This window comes from Gorilla gorilla, chromosome 23, assembly GCF_029281585.2.
Source record: "Gorilla gorilla gorilla isolate KB3781 chromosome 23, NHGRI_mGorGor1-v2.1_pri, whole genome shotgun sequence".
Lineage (NCBI taxonomy): Eukaryota > Metazoa > Chordata > Mammalia > Primates > Hominidae > Gorilla > Gorilla gorilla.
In genome coordinates, this window is record NC_086018.1 from 40158278 (window position 1) to 40176277 (window position 18000).

Here is an 18000-nt window from a genome sequence, read left to right on the forward strand (position 1 = left end):
AGGGTCTCACTCTGTTGCCCGGGCTGGAGTGCAGTGGCAGGATCACGGCTCACTGCAATCTCGACATCAAGTGGACCTCCTGCCTCCCAAGTAGCTGGGACTACAGGCACCACCAAGCCCAAATAATTTTTTTTTGAGACGGAGTTTTGCTCTGTCGCCCAGGCGGGAGTGCAATGATGCGATCTTGGCTCACTGCAACCTCCACCTCCAGGGTTCAAGCGATTCTCCTGCCTCAGCCTCCCAAGTAGTTGGGATTACAGGTGTCCACCACCATGCCTGGCTGATTTTTTGTACAAGAATTTTATAGAACACCAAGCAGATTTAACCCAAAGAAGACGACCTCAAGGCATCTGATAATTAAACTCTGAAAGGTCAAGGATAAAGAAAGTATCCTAAAAGCAGCAAGAGAAAAGAAACAAATAACATGCAGTAGAGCTCCAATACATGACATGGGGCAGCCACCTTTCCAGTGGAAACCTTACAGGCCAGGGGGGAGTGGCATGACATATTTAAAGTGCTGAAGGAAAAAAAACTTTTAGCCTAGAATAGCATATCTGGCAAAAATGTCCTTCCAACAGGAAGGAGAAATAAAGACCTTCCCAGACAAACAAAAGCTGCGAGATTTCATCAACACCAGACCTATATCCCACAAGAAATGCTAAAGGGAGTTTTTCAATCTGAAAAAAAAAGATATTAATGAGCAAGAAGAAATCATCTAAAGGTACAAAACTCACTGGTAATAGTAAGCACACAGAAAAACAGAGTATTATAATACTGTAATTGTGGTGTGTAAACTACTCTTATTTTAATTAGACTAAATGACGAACCAATAAAAAATAATAAGTACTTTTCAAGACATAGACAGTACAGTAAGACATAAAGAGGCTGGACCCGGTGGCTCACGCAGGTAATGCCAGCACTTTGTAAGGCTGAGGTGGGTGGATCACCTGAGGGCAGGAGTTTGAGACAAGCCTGGCCAACATGGTGAAACCCCATCTCTACTAAAAATACAAAAAATTTAGCTGGGCATGGTGGTGGGCGCCTGCTACCCAGGAGGCTGAGGCAGGAGAATCGCTTGAACCTGGGAAGTGGAGGTTACAGTGAGCTGAGATCGTGCCACTGCACTCTAGCCTGGGCAACAGAGCAAGACTTTATCTCAAAAACAAAAAAAGACAGAGAAACAACAAAAAGTTAAAAAGCACTAAGATGAACTTAAAGTGTAGAGTTTTTATTAGTTTTCTTTTTGCTTTATGTTTGTTTACGCAATCAGTGTTGTCATCCGTTTAAAATAATGAGTTATAAGATAATATTTGCAAGCCTCACGGCAACCTCAAATCAAAAAGCACACAATAAGTGAGACTGTGTCTCAAAAAGAAAAGAAGAAAAAACACACAATGGATACACACACACAAAAAAGCAAGAAATTAAGTCATACCACCAGAGAAAATCACCTTCATTAAAAGGAAGACAAGAAACAAACAAAAAAAAAAAAAAAAAAAAAAAAAAGACCACAAAACAGTGAGAAAAGAAATAACAAAATAGCAGGAGTAAGTCCCTACTTAGCAATAATAACATTGAATGTAAATGGACTAAACTCTCCAATACAAAGACACAGAGTGGCTGAATGGATGAAAAAGCAAAGCTCAATGCTCTTTTGTCTAGAAGAAACACACTTCACCTATAAAGATACACATAGACTGAAAATAAAGGGATGGAAAAAGATACTCCATGCCAATGGAAAACAAAAAAGGGCAGGAGTAGCAATACTTAGACAAAACAGATTTTAAAACAAAAACTGTAAGAAGAGGCCGGGTGTGGTGGCTCACGCCTGTAATCCCAGCACTTTGGGAGGCTGAGACGGGCGGATCACGAGGTCAGGAGATTGAGACTATCCTGGCTAACATGGTGAAACCCCGTCTCTACTAAAAATACAAAAAATTAGCCAGGCGTGGTGGCGGGCGCCTGTAGTCCCAGCTACTCGGGAGGCTGAGGCAGGAGAATGGCGTCAACCTGGGAGGCGAAGCTTGCAGTGAGCCAAGATCGCGCCACTGCACTCCAGCCTGGGTGACAGAGCGAGACTCCGTCTCCAAAACAAAACAAACAAACAACAACAACCAAAAAAACTGTAAGAGGAGACAAAGAAGGTCATCCAGCAACAGAACAATTGTAAATACATATGCACACAACACTGGAGCACGTAAAGCAAATGTTATTAGAGCCAAAGAGAGACCTTAATGCAATAACAGCTAAAGACTTCAACACCCCACATTCAGCATTGGACAGGTGTCCCAGATGGAAACCCAATAAGAAAACATTAGACTTAATCTGCACTATAGAACAAATGGACCTACTAGATATTTATAGAACACTTCGTCTAAAGTCTGCAGAATACACATTCTTCTCCTCAGCACATGGATCATTATCAAGGATACACCATATGTTAGGTCACAAAGCAAGTCTTAAAACATTACAAATGTTAAAATAATATCAAGCATCTTCTCTGACCACAACAGAATAAAAGTGGAAATCAACAACAAGAGGAATTCTGGAAACTATATATACACGTGAAAATTAAACAATATGGTCCGGAATGACCAGTGGTTCAATGAAGAAATTAGGAAGGAAATTTGGCTGGGCACAGTAGCTTACACCTGTAATCCCAGCACTCTGGGGGCTGAGGCAGCCAGATGACCTGAGATAAGGAGTTCGAAAGCAGCCTGGCCAACATGGTGAAACTCCGTCTCTACAAAAAATACAAAAATTAGCAAAGCATGGTGGCATGTGCCTGCAGTCCCAGCTACTAGGGAGGCTGAGATGGGAGGATTGCTTGAACCCAGGAAGTCAAGGCTGCAGTGAGCCCTGATGGCATCACTGCACTCCAGCCTCGGTGACAGAGCAAGACCCTGTCTCAAGAAAACACACACACACACACACACACACACACACACACACACACACACAGATGCTCAAACTAATATCATTTTGCTGTTAGAGCCAAGAGGGGTGGCCTGTGTAGTAAAAAGTGGGGAAGTCATTCCTTGCACAATGCAAGCCACTGGACCAAGAGTCCAAACTGACTTTTGACAGGAGGCTGGGAGATATCTGCTAAGGCCTTGGAATGTCCTGCCTGAAAGTGTCTTTGTACATAGCTAGGGCCTTGGACCGTACAACACAGTTTATGCCAACAATGTGATCGAGGGTGGGGCCATCAGGCCTGTATCCATCTGACTTCAGGAGGGGCTGGAGACTAAGTAACTGAGGTCAGCCATGCTGCGGGGGCTCAAGCCTAGGATGACCAACTCCCAACAAAAACCATGGACACCAAGGCCCAGGTGAGCTTCCGTGGCTGGCAGGGCTCTCTGCTGCCTCACTTACTGTTGGGGGAGAATTAAGCACTGCCTGTAGGAGTCCACCAGGAAAGAGAGCTGCAGCCTCTGCCTGGTCATTCTGGACTCTGGGCCCTGTGCCTTTCATCTTTGCTGACTTTAATCTGTACCCTTCTCTGTAATAAACCGTTAACAGGGAGAATAACAGCTTTTCTAGGGCTGTGAGACCTTCTAGAAATCACTGAACCTGAGGGTGGTCTGGGGGAGCACAACACAGTCTCCCACCCTAGCCAGGGAATGGGTAGATTCTTGGCATATGCCTATTCATATCCACCCCAGCCGAGACTTACGCATGGACTTTGTCACCAAGCCAGGCAGCCAGTGATGGGTCTCTGGGCGTGACGTGGGGGCAGGCTGTTTCCTGCTGAGAATCACTATGCCTGTATCTCAGGTAAAGTCAGGTGTCCAGGTAAGAGTGAATGAGGTGAGGCTGGTCTCGGTGGCTCACGCCTGTAATCCCAGCACTTTGGGAGGCTGAGGCTGGTGGTCACGTGAGGTCAGGAGTTTGAAACCAGACTGGCCAACACGGCGAAACCCATCACTACTAAAAAGACAAAAATGAGCCAGGGGTGGTACCGGGTGCCCGTAATCCCAGCTACTCAGGAAGCTGAGGCACGAGAATCGCTTGAACTCGGGAGGCGGAGGTTGCAGTGAGCTGAGACTGCACCACTGCACTCCAGCCTGGGTGATAGAGTAGGCTCCATCTCAAAAAAAAAAGAATGAATGAGGTGAGGGGTGGGGGTGAGCGCTGACATCAGGCAGGTGACTGACGACCCAACACAACCAGGACCTTGGCAGGGGCCCAGACTGGATACAGAAACCAAGTGGGAGCCACTAGACTAATTTATTGTACAACAGGGTCCCAGCTGAGGAACAAGTTGGGGGCTTGATGCCCAACTCTAGCGGGGCACAGCACAAAGTTCGTAGGGGGATGGCGTCACCAGAAAGCTGACGACACGAGAGTGGCTGGGCCGGGGCTGTCCGGTGGGCACGGAGAAGCTGAAGTGCTGCAGCAGGGAGGTGAAGAAGAGGAAGAGCTCCATGCGGGCCAGGGGCTCCCCGAGGCATGCGCGGCGGCCTGTGGGGAGGGGAGGGGTGTCAGTGAGCCTGGCTCCTGGGTGATACCCCTGCAAGACTCCACAGAAGGGGAAAGGGAGCCGGACTCCCCACAGGCACCTGCTGAGAAAGGCAGGAAGGCCTCCGGCTTCACAAAGTGGCCCTGGGCATCCAGGAAGTGTTCGGGGTGGAAGAGGAAGGGCTTCTCCCAGACGGCCTCATCCTTCAGCACCGATGACAGGTTGGTGAAGAGCGTTGTCTCCTGGGCAGGAGATGCAGGGTGAGAGTGGGGACTGGGCTCTAGGATGCTGGGACCCCCAAGCACACAGGGGACACACACTGCCTGGCACACAGCTGGACTCTGTCAACTAGTCCTGCGCCCGAGAAGCTCCAGAGCACCCTCTCCGACGCCATGGCAGGGCGCAGTCACACCTCCTGGGGGCGCCCACGCTGCCCCCTCTCCCTACAGGTATTGGGGTCCTCCAACATTCTGGCAGGTCCTGGTCTGTCCTCCCCACTAGACGGGGGCTCTGGATGGACAGGCCAGCCCTACCTATACTCTGGACCCCACACCCAGGCTGGGACAGTCGATGTGGTGGCATTAAGGACTGGGTGGCCAAGGTTCCCAGACTGGGCCCACCTGGCAGTGGCCATGCTGGGGCTATCACCAGGGGCTGGTGCTGAGCTGGGGTGAGGAGGGTGCCAGGCCTACCTTAGGGATGCGGAAGCCCTGTACTTCGATGTCACGGGATGTCATATGGGTCACACCCAGGGGAATCATGTCCCCAAAGCGCTGCACCTCATGAATCACGGCAGTGGTGTAGGGCATGCGAGCCTGGTCACCCATCTCTGGTCGCCGCACCTGCCCTATCACGTCGTCGATCTCCTGTTGGACACGGCCTGGACAGACATGCGTCCCCACAATGGGTCAGCACCCAGAGGACCAGCCCTGACACTCTCCTGCCTCCTGTGTTGGAGGAGGTTAGGCTTACAGGAGCCTGGCCAAGCCTGTGCTTGGAGCCCCGGGTGTCCCAGCTAAGCTCGGGGCCCCCACCTGTACCCTTCTCCTCCCTTGCCCCCTGCACTGGGCCCCAGCTGGGCTCACGCTGCACATCCGGGTGTAGGATCATGAGCAGGAGGCCCCAGGCCAGCGTGATGGAGGTGGTCACCATCCCGGCAAAGAACAGGTCAGCCACCACCATGCGCAGGTTCTCATCATTGAAGCTGCTCTCAGGGTTCCCCTTGGCCTGAGCAGGGCTGAGAGGGTACTCAGGGGACAGAGCGGGAAAGCCCCCAAATGACCTCCCATTCTGCACCTGTCAGCCCAGGTGCCACTTGCCAAGTGATCCAATGGACCCACCTTTTGCCTGGCCACTCCTCATTCCTCCCGGATGCTCAACCCACCACCCGTGGTCCCCACGTGTCAGCCGCTCTCACCTTCTCCATCTCTGCCAGGAAGGCCTCAGTCAGGTCTCGGGCTGGGTCCCAGGTCATTCTGTGCTCGGTCAGCAGCTCATCCAGCTGGGTCAGGAAAGCCTTTTGGGAGCGTAGGACCTTGCCAGCCAGCCCTGGGATGCGCAGGAGGAGGGGGACAACATTCAGCACCTACAGCAGACACAGAACGGGGTCTCAATCCCTCCTGTGCTCTGCATTCACCTGGACCAGTCTCAGTCCCCAGCTGCCTCCAGGGAAGACCCAGGGCCTGCCTGTCCCTACCACTGACCTCCCCAAGTCCCTCCCCAAGTGCCAGCCTCCACCCTCTCTCCTTGCCCTGGGCTGGCAGAGGAGAAACCTAAAAATCAAAATTTCCAATGTGGACAGGAGGCACAGGGTCCTTGGCCTTTCTTGGTGCCCCCTGACCCGGGCACACCTCTCCCACGACCGTATCTGAGATGTCCCCTCCTCCTCAAGGTCCTTCCTCTAGCAGTGAGCTCTTCTGGAACGTCCTTTCCCAAACCACTCTATATAAACCCTGCTCCTCGGAGGTCCGGCTGCAGTCCCGGCACCTCTCAGGAGCTCGCCCTGCAGAGACCCCTCGGTCTCTCGCTCCACACCTCGCGCAGGAAGCCCAGCTCCTCCTTCGATCCCTCCTGAGCTAGGTCCAGCAGCCTGAGGAAGCGAGGGTCGTCGTACTCGAAGCGGCGCCCGCAGGTGAGGGAGGCGATCACGTTGCTCGCCGCTTTGTTCAGGAGGCCGTTGGGGCGAAAGGGGCGTCCTGGGGGCGGGAGATGCGGGTCAGGGGTCGCCTTCCCGGTCCTCCACCTTCCCAGTTCCCGCTTTGTGCCCCTGTGCCCATCACCTACCGGCTTGGTCGGCGAAGGCGGCACAGAGGCAGGCGGCCTCCTCGGTCACCCACTGCTCCAGCGACTTCTTGCCCAGGCCCAAGTTGCGCAAGGTGGACACGGAGAAGCGCCTCTGCTCGCGCCACGCGGGCCCATAGCGCGCCAGGATCACCCCTGGGGGCGGGACGGACACGTGGGCGTTGCCATGAAGGCCTTGGTCCCACCCTCCGCCACCCACTCCAACCCTGGCGCTCCACAAGGTCTCCCCCGCAGTCCCCGGCCCTGTCCAGCTGGGCACAGGGCCTGCTCTTTGCTCACCCACCTTGCTTGGGTCTTGGCCCCACCTTGGCTCTTCCGACCCTGACCGCCTTTCCACTCAGGGAAGATCCCGCCCGTCCCGTCCCGCCCCGCCCCGCCCATACTGAGCCCGCAGTAGAGTCCATCCTGGCTCCTAGACACCCGCTTCCAGCTGGGAAGGGCGCCGGCTCCGCCCACCCGGTTCCTGGCGGGTCTCGGCAGTTGCCCCGCCCACTCACAAGCCCCTCCTCCTCCCGCCCACAGACTCGCACCTCCCGAGTGGAAGTGGTTTCCTGGCTCGCTGTCCCCAACCCACTCGCTGGCCTTTCTGTGTGTCCCAAGTCCACGACCCCGTGCCCTCTCGGCCCAGCTTGGGCTACGGTCACCGCCCACCCAGGACCCACGGAAACGCAGTCTCTGTCCCCCACCGCCGCTTGCCTTGGGAGCAAGGACCTGGGAGATGGGCGCAGGCGGGCGGTCGGCGGTGTCCTTGCCGCAGGTCACCAGCGCCTCGCGCACGGCCGCCAGCCCATTGAGCACGACCACCGGCGTCCAGGCCAGCTGCAGGCTGAACACGTCCCCGAAGCGGTGCCGCAGCTGTAGAGGGAGGGTCAGGGCCTCCGTCAGGCCAGGGTCCCCCCAGACTGCAGGTCCTAGTCCTATTTGAACCTTGGACGACCCCCGGGGCTACCAGGAGTGAGCAGGTGGAAGGAGGAGACCCAGCCTCCTGATCCTGGGGCGCGGGTGGGGTCACAACTTCTGTGATGGAGGAACTCAGTTTGGATGCGTCACCCAGGTATGACCTTGCAAGAGTCACCAAAATTGCCGAGAGGCCCCAGTTAGCATCCCATTCCCAGATGATGGTCCATGCCGGTGAGCAGTGAGGCCCGAGGACCCACAGTGCAAAAGGTTTGAACCGGGTCACTATATCCCTTCATCCTCGATTTCTAACTTACTCATTTATTTAGACCATGTCTGGCTCTGTCACCCAGGCTGGAGTGCAATGGCGCGATCTTGGCTCACTGCAACCTCCGCCTCCCGGGTTCAAGCAATTCTCCCGCCTCAGCCTCCCAAGTAGCTGGGATTACAGGTGCCCACCACCGCAACCCGCTAATTTTTGTATTTTTAGTAGAGGCAGGGTTTCACCATGTTGGCCAGGCTGGTCTCGAACTCCTGACCTTGTGATCCCCCCACCTTGGACTCCCAAGATGCTGGGATTACAAGTGTGAGCCACCGCGCCCAGCCGTTGATTTTTTTTTTTTTTTTTTTTTTTTTGAGACGGAGTCTCGCTCTGTCGCCCAGACTGGAGTGTAGTGGCGTGTTCTCAGCTCACTTCAAGCTCTGCCTCCTGGGTTCATGCCATTCTCCTGCCTCAGCCTCCCAAGTAGCTGGGACTACAGGTGCCCACTACCTCGCCTGGCTAATTGGTTTGTATTTTTAGTAGAGACGGGGTTCCACCGTGTTAGCCAGGATGGTCTCGATCTCCTAACCTCACGATCCGCCCGCCTTAGCCTCCTCCCAAAGTGCTGGGATTACAGGCGTGAGCCACCGCGCCCAGCCTGATTTCTTATTCGTTTATTTAGACATTGTCTGGCTGTGTCACCCAGGTTGCAGGGCAATGGCACAATCTCCACTCACTACAACCTCTGCCTCCTAGGTTCAAGCAATTCTCCTGCCTCAGCCTCCCGAGTAGCTGGGATTACAGGCATGCACCACTGTGCCCAGCTCATTTTTTGTATGTTTAGTAGAGACGGGTTTTCACCATGTTGGCCAGACTCGTCTGGAACCCCTGACCTCAGGTGATCTGCCCACCTTGGCTTCCTTAAGTGCTGGGATTATAGGCGTGAGCCACCGCGCACAGCCTGATTTCCTGATTTAAACGGCACACGGGACCCTGACTCGTCTTCCATTCCCAAGGCCTTTCCTTCTGGTGTCAGCAGAGGGGACTTTGTGCTCCTAACATATGCTACCCAATGGGCTTGCACACCCACTGCCAAGTCCAGCTCCACCTCCAGGCCCTTGCCCTACTCTTCCTTGGCCTTTGGAAAATCCCATCTTTCATGCCATGCATAAATGCCCTCCCCCAGAAAGTCCCTCAAATCTGCTTCCCCTTCTCAGCCTGGCTTCTAGTCCAGACTGTGGCTCCACCCACCACCCATGTTTGCTGGTGGTGGGGGATCCTCAGGACCTCCTCCCTCACCTGGTTGAAGGTGTGTATGTTCTGGAAGTCCACATGCAGCAAGTTGCCCAGCCCAGGCAGTGGCAGGGGGCCTGGCGGGTAGCGTGCAGTCCAGTGTTGGTGCCGGTGCATCAGGTCCACCAGGAGCAGGAAGATGGGCACTGTCACTGCCAGGGGCACCAGTGCATCCAGCCCCATGGCTGCCTTACTGCCCACTGGGCTCCTCTGGACACACCTGGCACCTCCACCCCACCAGGCACAGAGGACCAGGCAGGACACTCTCAGCACACCAAGTGCATGACCGTTCCCTTATAAAGGGAGCTGATGATGGCCTTTGCCTTCTGCTGTGAGCCAACATGCTGTGTTGACTGCGCTGCCAGTGGGTGCAGGGTCAGGCCAGGGCGGGTATGGGCTGCTGCAGAGGTCCTTGCCCCTGCTCGCTCTAGTTGCCTACCCAGGTTAGGGTGGTGGGCGAGAGGTGGCCTGGCATGGGAGCTCCACCCAAGTTGGAGGTATGGATTGTACTGGGTGCTGAGCTGTGTACTGGGAGCATGGTGATAAGGCTGTGAGTCAATGCCCCAACGTAATGACCACCACGAGGAGTAGTAAGGTAACATAGCTGACATGACAAGCCAGCAGTGCCATGAGGGTCATGGGGACGTTGTCCCAGGCTGGAACAGGACTTTCTGGGAAGGATTCATGGAGAACTTCGTCTAGCTAACTGAGGGGCTGCCTAGCACTGTAGGCCATGGCACTGGCAGTGGGACCAACCCACCCCTGGAATTTCCTGTGCAGGTGGCCTGAGGGGCAGCAGGAGGCCAGCAGCTGGAGCCTGGGTCTTTTCAGGTCTGGATGAAGACTGGATCTGGGGAACAAAAGGCAGGGAGAACAGTTTATTTAAAATTAAAAAAAATATATATATATTTTTAGAGACAAGATCTTGCTCTGTTGCCCAGGCTGGAGTGCAGAGCTGTGATCATAGCTCACTCAAACTCCTGTGCTCAATCAAGAGATCCTATTTTAGCGTCCGGAGTAGCTGGAACTACAGGTGCACATCATTACGCTCGGCTAATTTTTTTGTTGAGATGGGTTCTCACTATGTTGCCCACGCTGGTCTTGAACTCCTGGCTTCAAGTGATCCTCCTGCCTTGGCCTCCCAAAGTGTTGGAAATAGAGGCATGAGCCACCTGGCCCAACAGAAGTTTTGAAGCCACTCAACTGACAGAGAGAGCAAGACCCATGCCTATCTGGGGACTTCTCAGATCTGGCTTGTGGTCTCCCAAACTGGCCTCAGCTGAATGAATGTTCCTGTCCTACGTGGCAGCACCCTTCTACCTGGGACTGTGAGAGAATCAAGGTGCGGGGATAGCAGGATGGTCTGGGTGCTTGTTACATGGTGGCCCTTTATACATTACCTGTATGCACTCTTGGCCTTTTGAGGTGTCAGGCCCTCCCCAAGCAGTCATCATGAATCATGATGGGGGTGTGAAGGGCAGGGACAGGCATGCCTGCAATGTGGGCAGTGTCCTCCCGAGTGCCCTCCTTACCAGCCAGAGGCCTGTAATACAAGATATGGCAGCATGAGGAAAACATTCAATAACGATGCCTGTGGCCTTTTCCAATCATTGTGCACCTGTGGCTTCCATTGATCGGGCACTTATGTGCCAGAAACTGCTGGTCAGACTGTGTGTGCTCCAGCTCATTAATCCTCCCACAGCCCCCTAAGGAGGTGGTTTTATGGTCCCCAAGGCACAGAGACTGAGGCTCAGAGATCACATAACAAGGTTCAAGTCACACAGCAGTGTTAACAGTCCATATCCAATGTGTATGCTGAGCTACTATTCTATACTGTTTGGACATTACATTCTATTAATGGTCAGTATAGACGTTTCTGGGATTTGTTATTTTTAGGAAACAGATCCAACCTGCCTTCCCTGAACAGTGGTACTGCTGTGTCATGGTAAAAAGTGCACTGTGCCCTGGCAGGCCCTATGGACGTTGCCAAGTGAGATGGTGTGAAAATATGTCAACAAGTGGTAGACTAGGAAACTCCGGGCTCTCGTTCTCCTAGAGAGCTCAATGTTAAAGCTATAGGAGACCAAAACATCATGAGAATTCTAGAAACTAGTTAGGATGCTGCAATGCCAGCTGGTGCAGAGCCAGGGAGGGACTGCACTGGGAAGGGTAGTAAAGTTGGAGCATTTTGCTTGTTCTTGCCCTTCCCCCTGCCAGGCGCAGCAATGCTACTGGGAGAGACCCTCCAATTCCCAGCTCCTCCCATGGGACGGGTTTCTGCTGGGTCCGACTCAAGAGTGCTGAGTGGTGGGGTCTGTCTGCCCTCAGAGCAGCACCTCTGCGTTTCCACAGCTGCAAGGGGACGGGGTTATGAGCAGTGGAATAGTTGTGTCTGGGTATCCTGGGGGGGATTGGTGCCAGGACCCCCGGTAAATACCAAAATCCAAGGATGCTCAGGTTCCTTATGTAAAATGGCATAGTATACCTATGCAAATGCTCCTGTATACTTTAAATCATCTCTAGATTATTTATAATGCCTAATACAGTGTAAATGCTACATAAATAGTTGCTATACTGCACTGCTCTTATTTGTATTTTTAGTTGTTATACTTTCTCAAGTTATCTTTGATGTGTGGTTGAATTTGTGGATGCGGAGCCTGTGGGTATCGAGGGCTGCTTGTACCCTAGAAACAGAAATGGAAAGCTCCAGGGGCAGGGCCAGCCTGCAGGGGGGCAGTTTAATGGGTAAAGCTTCAGTTTTATAAAATGAAAAATTCTGGAGATTGGTTGCACAACAATCTGAACACATTTCCCACTAAACTGTACTGTGACTGTTATGATGGTACATTTTTTTAACCACAATTTAAAAACTTTTTAAGTATTAAAAAAATAAATGGCTATATACACACCTATTAGAATGGCTTAAATCCAGAACACTGACAACACCAAATGCTGGCAAGGATGTGGAGCATCAGGAACTCTCATTCATTGCTGGTGGGAGTACAAAATGGTACAGACACTTTGGAAGACAGTTTGGCAATTTCTTTTCCTTTTTTCAATTTTTTTTTTTTTTGAGACAGAGTCTCACTCACTCTGTCACCCAGGCTAGGAGTGCAGTGGCACGATGATCTCAGCTCACTGGAACCTCTGCCTCCTGCGTTCAAGCAATCCTCCCACCTCAGCCTCCCGAGTAGGTGGGACTGCAGGCGTGAGCCACCATGCCTGGCTGATTTTTGTATTTTTAGTAGAGACAGGGTTTCACCATGTTGGCCAGGCTGGTCTCAAACTCCTGACCTCAGGTGATCCAGACAGTTTGGCAATTTCTTACAAAACTAGACATACTCTTACCATACAATCCACCAATCGTGCTTCCTGTACTTACCCAAAGGAGTTGAGACCTTATGTCCACACAAAAACCTGCAAAGGGATGTTTACAGCAGCTTCATCTGTAATTGTCAAAACTTGAAAGCAACCAAGATATTCTTCAGCAGGTGAATGGATAAACTGTGGTACAGCCAATGGAATTATTTATCACTAAAAAGAAACAAGCTATCAAGTCATGAAAAGACACGGTTGAACCTTAAATGCACATTACTAAGTGAATGAAGCCAATCTAAAAAAGGCTACCTACTATCTAATCTCAACTATATGATACTTTGGAAAAGGCAAAACTTTGGAGACAGTAAAAGGCTCAGCGGTGAGGGACTGGGGCTAAGGAGGAATGAACAGTGGGACACGGAGGATCCCTGGAGCAGTGAAACTACTCTGGATCATGGTGGGTCCTCGTCTTTTTGAGACAGGATTTTGCTGTCACCCAGGCTGAAGTGTGGTGGCGCGATCACGACTCACTGTAGCCTCGACCTCCTGGGCTCAAGTGATCCTCCCATCTCAGCCTCCCAAGTAGCTGAGACTACAGGCATGCACCATCATGCCTGGCTAATTTTTGTATTTTTATGTAGAGATGGGGTTTCGCCATGTTGCCCAGGCTGTTCTCGAACTCAAGCGATCCGCCCACCTGAGCCTCCCAAAATGCTGGGATTATAGGCGAGAGCCACCATGCCCTGCCAGATCCAGGTCTTTATACATTTGTCAAAGGTCATAAAATGTACACCACCGGGAGTGGCCCCTAGAATAAACTATGGACTTTGGGTGAAAACAGTGTGCCAACTCTGGTTGGGATGTTGATACAGTGAAAGGTATGCATACGGGGGGAAGGGGTTATATGGGAACTGTCTGTACCGTCAGCTTAATCCTGCTGTGAACATAAAACTACTTTAAAAAAATCAATTAAGACAAACACTAAAGGAACTAAAAGGCACTTGAGCAGTTGAGGCGAACTGCAGAAGCCAGAAACTGGTCAGGAGGCATGCGTGTATCACTGCCACTCCCCAGTGAAGGTCATTACTGAAGCCAATTTAAGGAAAGACCTAGAACAATCACAAGGGCTCCACTCAAGCAAATCAAAAGGGGACAAAAGAATAAAAGACAAAATGACAAACATTTGCTGTCAGGAAAATATTTTCCTCAAGATACTATTTTTCAAGTTTTGTGGTTTAGCCCTTGACACCTGAAGTCTATCCAGTTCATTTTAACTGTATTAATGCCAAGTCAAGACCAGAATGAGACAACAACTAGCTCAAAAAAGCCATCATTTCTATGCAGGTCCTGTTCAGTTGCCTAAGCTTGGTCCCACGGCCGGCACGGCGCACCCACCCACACCTCCATCCTGGCGGAGTGAAATGAGAAATGGACTGCTTGATGTAGCCATTAAAACACAATTAATCTGCCATTTCTGCTGCCCCAAATTGATGAACACAGAACTCATTTATAATTGCTTATTTCTGCTTCACAATATTCCTTCCAGTATTTCTATTCTCTAAAAAAGTCCATTAACATTCCATTATTTTTTTATAACCCTTAATGTTGATTGGAAATATGTCTTCATATCAACTTGAGTAAATCTGACTGTCCCCATACACTGGCCACACTCCACCTGCCCAGAGGAGTGGCAGAAGAACCCTAAATTTTGTTTGCTTCCCGGCTGCGTGGCCATCGAGAGGCCAGGAATGGGACAGACAGGTTCTGATCATGGCCTCCTCTGGAGAAACAGAGCTACCCTTTGGGGGTTAGAATGGGAGAAGGAAGAGACGCATTCACTTTAAAGTAAACAGAAGAGGAAACAAGGTTAAAATGAAGTTTATTATTTTTTTGATTTTTTGATTTTTTTTGTTTTTTGTTTTTTTAAATAAAACTGTTTGTGAAACAGCTATTTTATCCCCATGGCAGAGTGACCCCTGAAAGATGCACTAACCCCTTCTTAAGGCCATAACAAGATTTTTTTGTACTTTTTTCTTTTTTTAAAACTCAGATATTTAAAAATTATACAATTTACAAAACAAAACAACACAACATAAAGAATCACGTAGCATGGGGCTGCCTATCTGACAGGTCCTCTTTTCCTTTATAAAAATGAAAGCAAAAAGAAAAAGGGGTTAAATGGGTGTTCCTGGTCAGCTTAACCCACTCTGATCACAGCGACAGTCCCTCCCCGTCCCTGCCTACAGCTCACACTACCAGCTCTGGCAACACAGGCCTGGGCCTCCTCCCATCCCCACGGGTCCCTGTGGGTCAGGGCACAGCTGCCTGGAATGTGCTGAGGACAGGGGGCCCCAGAGGAGGGTCATCCCTTGATTTTGCTGCTGCTGTGTACACTTGATGGGGTCCTTGAGGTCCTCACCAGCCACAGTGACCCAGGACACAGCTATGACCTCAGGCATCTGCCAATTTCACCCGCAAAAAGAAAAAATTAAAAAAAAAAAACCATAAATAAATAGTGTTTCTGGAAATGAAAAAAAATTTATTTTTGTGTTTAAACATCATTCCCCTACTCTTGAAAACATGGACCATCCCTATATTTCCCCCTCCCCCAAAACCTTCCCACTTTGAGACAAATTAATGACAAAAGGATGGTTCTGCTGTGGTCTGCTTTTTCAATCCTGGGTCTAGTGTTTTCTGAACTGGTGTGAAACAGGCTAAAGATCAACGCCACACACACACCCCGTCCTTCATGAGATGAGGGTTTGTTCAGTTCAATCTCACATTTAAATTTCACTTGTCATCGGAACAAATTTGGAGATCTTTAACTAGATAATTTTAAAACAGAATCAAAAGGGATAGCGCACCTTTCATTTAAACAAAGTCTTTCCAGACTAAAAATAGATTTATATATATATATTTTTTATCCCTCCCTTTTAATTCCCCCCACCCTTTCCCCGTCATCCCACCCCTCCCCCCTCCCCCCACATTGTCACTATGGAGATTGTGTCCATGGAAACAGCCATTCCAACGTCTTGGGTCTTTCTTTCCTGTGGTGTCACTGGTTTGAGTGTGATGTGAGAACTTAAGGAAGTGCTGGCATGGGCAGGCACGCGGGCGGGGCGGGGCAGGGCAGGGTGTGGCTGCACGGTAGGACGATTTCCATTCCATCACGAGTGTCCACCACCTTCTCATCTCCACAGTCTCACCTGGAAGACAAGGGACAGACAGTGAAGGCCAGGAGCCTCCACAGGGACCACCACCAACAGCCGCTGTTCCGTGGTACCCCTGGGAGCTTTCAGCAGGGAGCCTGCACTCAGACTCCTCTGCAGATGTGCTGCTGATATGGGACACACCCGAGACCAATGCCAGGGCCACTGTGTGGCTCTGGATCTGGAATGTGATTAAAGGCAGCAATGACCTAATGGGGGTGCTGGGGTCGGACTCTGAGGGCTCCTCAGGGCATGTCTGCCTTCCTAGTGCATAAAGGAACCAGGACAGCAGAGAACTCCCTGACCTCAGGGCAGGCCCCACTTGTGGGGCAGCTGGTGGGGTTTTGCCAGTGTCAGGACCCCAGTTGTGACTGAAACCTACAGTACCTGGTCAATCTGTGGAAGAAACTTCTCGAAGTCCAGCCTTTTAGGACAGTTTCACAGCTGCCTCTAGTCGACACAGCTAGTTGTTTGTTTTTGAGACAAGACATCGCTCTGTCGCCTTGGCTCCCTGCAGCCTTGACCTCCTGGGCTCAAGCAATCCTCCCACCTCAGCCTTCCAAGTAGCTGGGACTACAGGTACACGCCACCATGCTTCGCTAATGACAGTTTTTTTTTTTTTTGAGACAGTCTTGCTCTATTGCCCAGAATGGAGTGTAGTGGTGTGATCTTGGCTCACTGCAGCCTCTGCCCCCTGGGTTCAAGTGATTCTTGTGCCTCAGCCTCCCAAATAGCTGGGATCACAGGTGCATGCCACCACACCCGGCTAATTTTTGTATTTTTAGGAGAGATGTGGTTTTGCCATGTTAGGCTGGTCTTGAACTCCTGGCCTCAGCTGATCTGCCCACCTCGGCCTCCCAAAGTGTTGGGATTACAGGCATGAGCCACTACACCTGGCCCACAGTCAGTTCTTCATGCTTAAAAAGAGCACTCTTCCCATGGCCTCTAACAGGGAAGGCAGGTTTTCTGAGGCTCAGACAGAGCTGGACTGTGTTAATCCTTTCGACCTCTCAGGAGCCTGAGACCCCTAGCTCCCCCATCCCCAGGCTGGAGGGCTTCTCTCCTCTTCCAGCCCATGTGCAGAAGGGGATTCTGATGGCCCACGTAGGACAGATGGATTGTACCAAAGGTCCCTGTGGAATGCTTCATGGGCCATCTGATGTGGAAAGGTCTCAAAAGACTAACAGCAGTTTCCTAGGAATCAGTCCAGTAAAATTTCACCAGAAGCCAGAAGTGGTGGCAGCCTTGCCCCTCCTTCACTTGCTATCTGCCAATCACTGTGCTTAAGACTGTCACTGGGGCTCACCTGCTTCCTCAAGCCCAATTTGGTGCCCTTCCCTGACAAATAAACCCCAAGAACCCAAGTGTCACCAGCCCTTTCTGCTTCCATAAAGTTCACACACGCAGAACTGCTAAGAAGGCTGGGGCCTGCGGGAGCTAAGATTGAGCTGTTCCCAAGCACGTACATGCACATGCTCTTGCCCAAGGAGGTTCCTGACTACTTGGCAGAAAACACCAATGAGCAGGAACACACACAGAGGCCATGGCACAACATCACCACAGACAAGTAAAAGCAAGCCCTGGGAATGCAGGCCAGCAGCTGAGCTAATGGGCACCTACCTCCAAGAACACAGAAGGGTGTCATCTTGTTGGGGTTGCAGGATGCCCGTGTGAATCAAGGCCAATGCCCACAAGTACCCTGCCAGGCTCTGCTCAAGGAGGGAACAGGGCAGGGTTTGCCCTCTTTACCGATACACAGCAGTCTTGAGCCTGCACCCCAATCTTGCTCATTACTCAGAAGAACAGGACCCCACACCAGCTCCCCAGTGAAGAATGAAGCACATGTCAGCAGCCAGGGTCTGCCTGGCCAGTCGGCTCTGTGAGCTGCTACTTGTGGGCCCCTCCCTGGGGTGCGTGGTGGCCGAGGCAGCGGCAGTTCCTCAGCACCTGCAGCCTGGGGCTCTGCCCTCCACAGCCTTTGTGTTCCTCAGGTCTGATGACTAGACCAGCCCAAACACACGATATCCTGAATGTAATGGGACCCTAACTTTTCAAGAGTTACTTTAAAAAAGTTGTTCCTTCAGTAGGGAAATTAGGAAGGAAGGAAAATTCTCTAAGCACTATGTTGCCAGGCCCTGGGCTAGAAGCTTTACAGATATTATATCACAGTAACGTGGACCTGCCTGACCCCCATCTTCAAGAGAGCTAAAGCTCAGGAAGGCGACACATGTAGCCCAAAGCGACATGGCCAGAGGTGG

General features: G+C 51.4%; 2 protein-coding genes across 6 annotated transcripts in view; both read right to left on the bottom strand.

The window, feature by feature from the left end:
• Nucleotides 1-4211: 4211 nt before the first annotated feature.
• LOC101142890 (cytochrome P450 2D6) lies at nucleotides 4212-10793 on the bottom strand. Its single transcript, XM_063704568.1, has 10 exons — nucleotides 10616-10793; nucleotides 9222-10065; nucleotides 7453-7618; nucleotides 6746-6898; nucleotides 6497-6657; nucleotides 5880-6047; nucleotides 5548-5689; nucleotides 5155-5342; nucleotides 4563-4704; nucleotides 4212-4464 (listed from the first exon to the last, which is right to left on the bottom strand). The coding sequence occupies exons 2-10, from the start codon at nucleotides 9396-9398 to the stop codon at nucleotides 4286-4288; spliced, it is 1476 nt and encodes a 491-aa protein (XP_063560638.1). The 5' UTR covers nucleotides 9399-10065; nucleotides 10616-10793; the 3' UTR covers nucleotides 4212-4285.
• Nucleotides 10794-14395: 3602 nt separating this feature from the next.
• TCF20 (transcription factor 20) overlaps nucleotides 14396-18000 on the bottom strand; it is a 185748-nt gene continuing 182143 nt past the window's right edge. For 3 of the 5 annotated variants that reach the window (XM_055374766.2, XM_004063573.5, XM_004063572.5), the window contains exon 6: nucleotides 15604-15739. Coding sequence is in view for 2 of the 5 variants with exons in the window: in XM_063704565.1 (XP_063560635.1) it covers nucleotides 15722-15739 (18 nt within the window). In the remaining 3 variants the exon portion in view is untranslated. Of the gene's footprint in view, nucleotides 15740-18000 lie in introns of all 5 variants that reach the window. The other 2 variants (XM_063704565.1, XM_004063574.4) reach the window with 1 other exon arrangement.

Excerpts from the sequence above, each read along its gene's own strand:
- LOC101142890 (XM_063704568.1), bottom strand. The coding sequence starts at position 9,398 with ATGGGGCTGGATGCACTGGTGCCCCTGGCAGTGACAGTGCCCATCTTC. Across the intron at positions 6,899-7,452 it reads CCTTGCTCCCAAGGCAAGCG|GGGTGATCCTGGCGCGCTAT; the intron begins GCGGTGGGGGAC and ends TCCCGCCCCCAG. Across the intron at positions 5,690-5,879 it reads TCCTGGCAGAGATGGAGAAG|GCCAAGGGGAACCCTGAGAG; the intron begins GTGAGAGCGGCT and ends AGCCCTGCTCAG.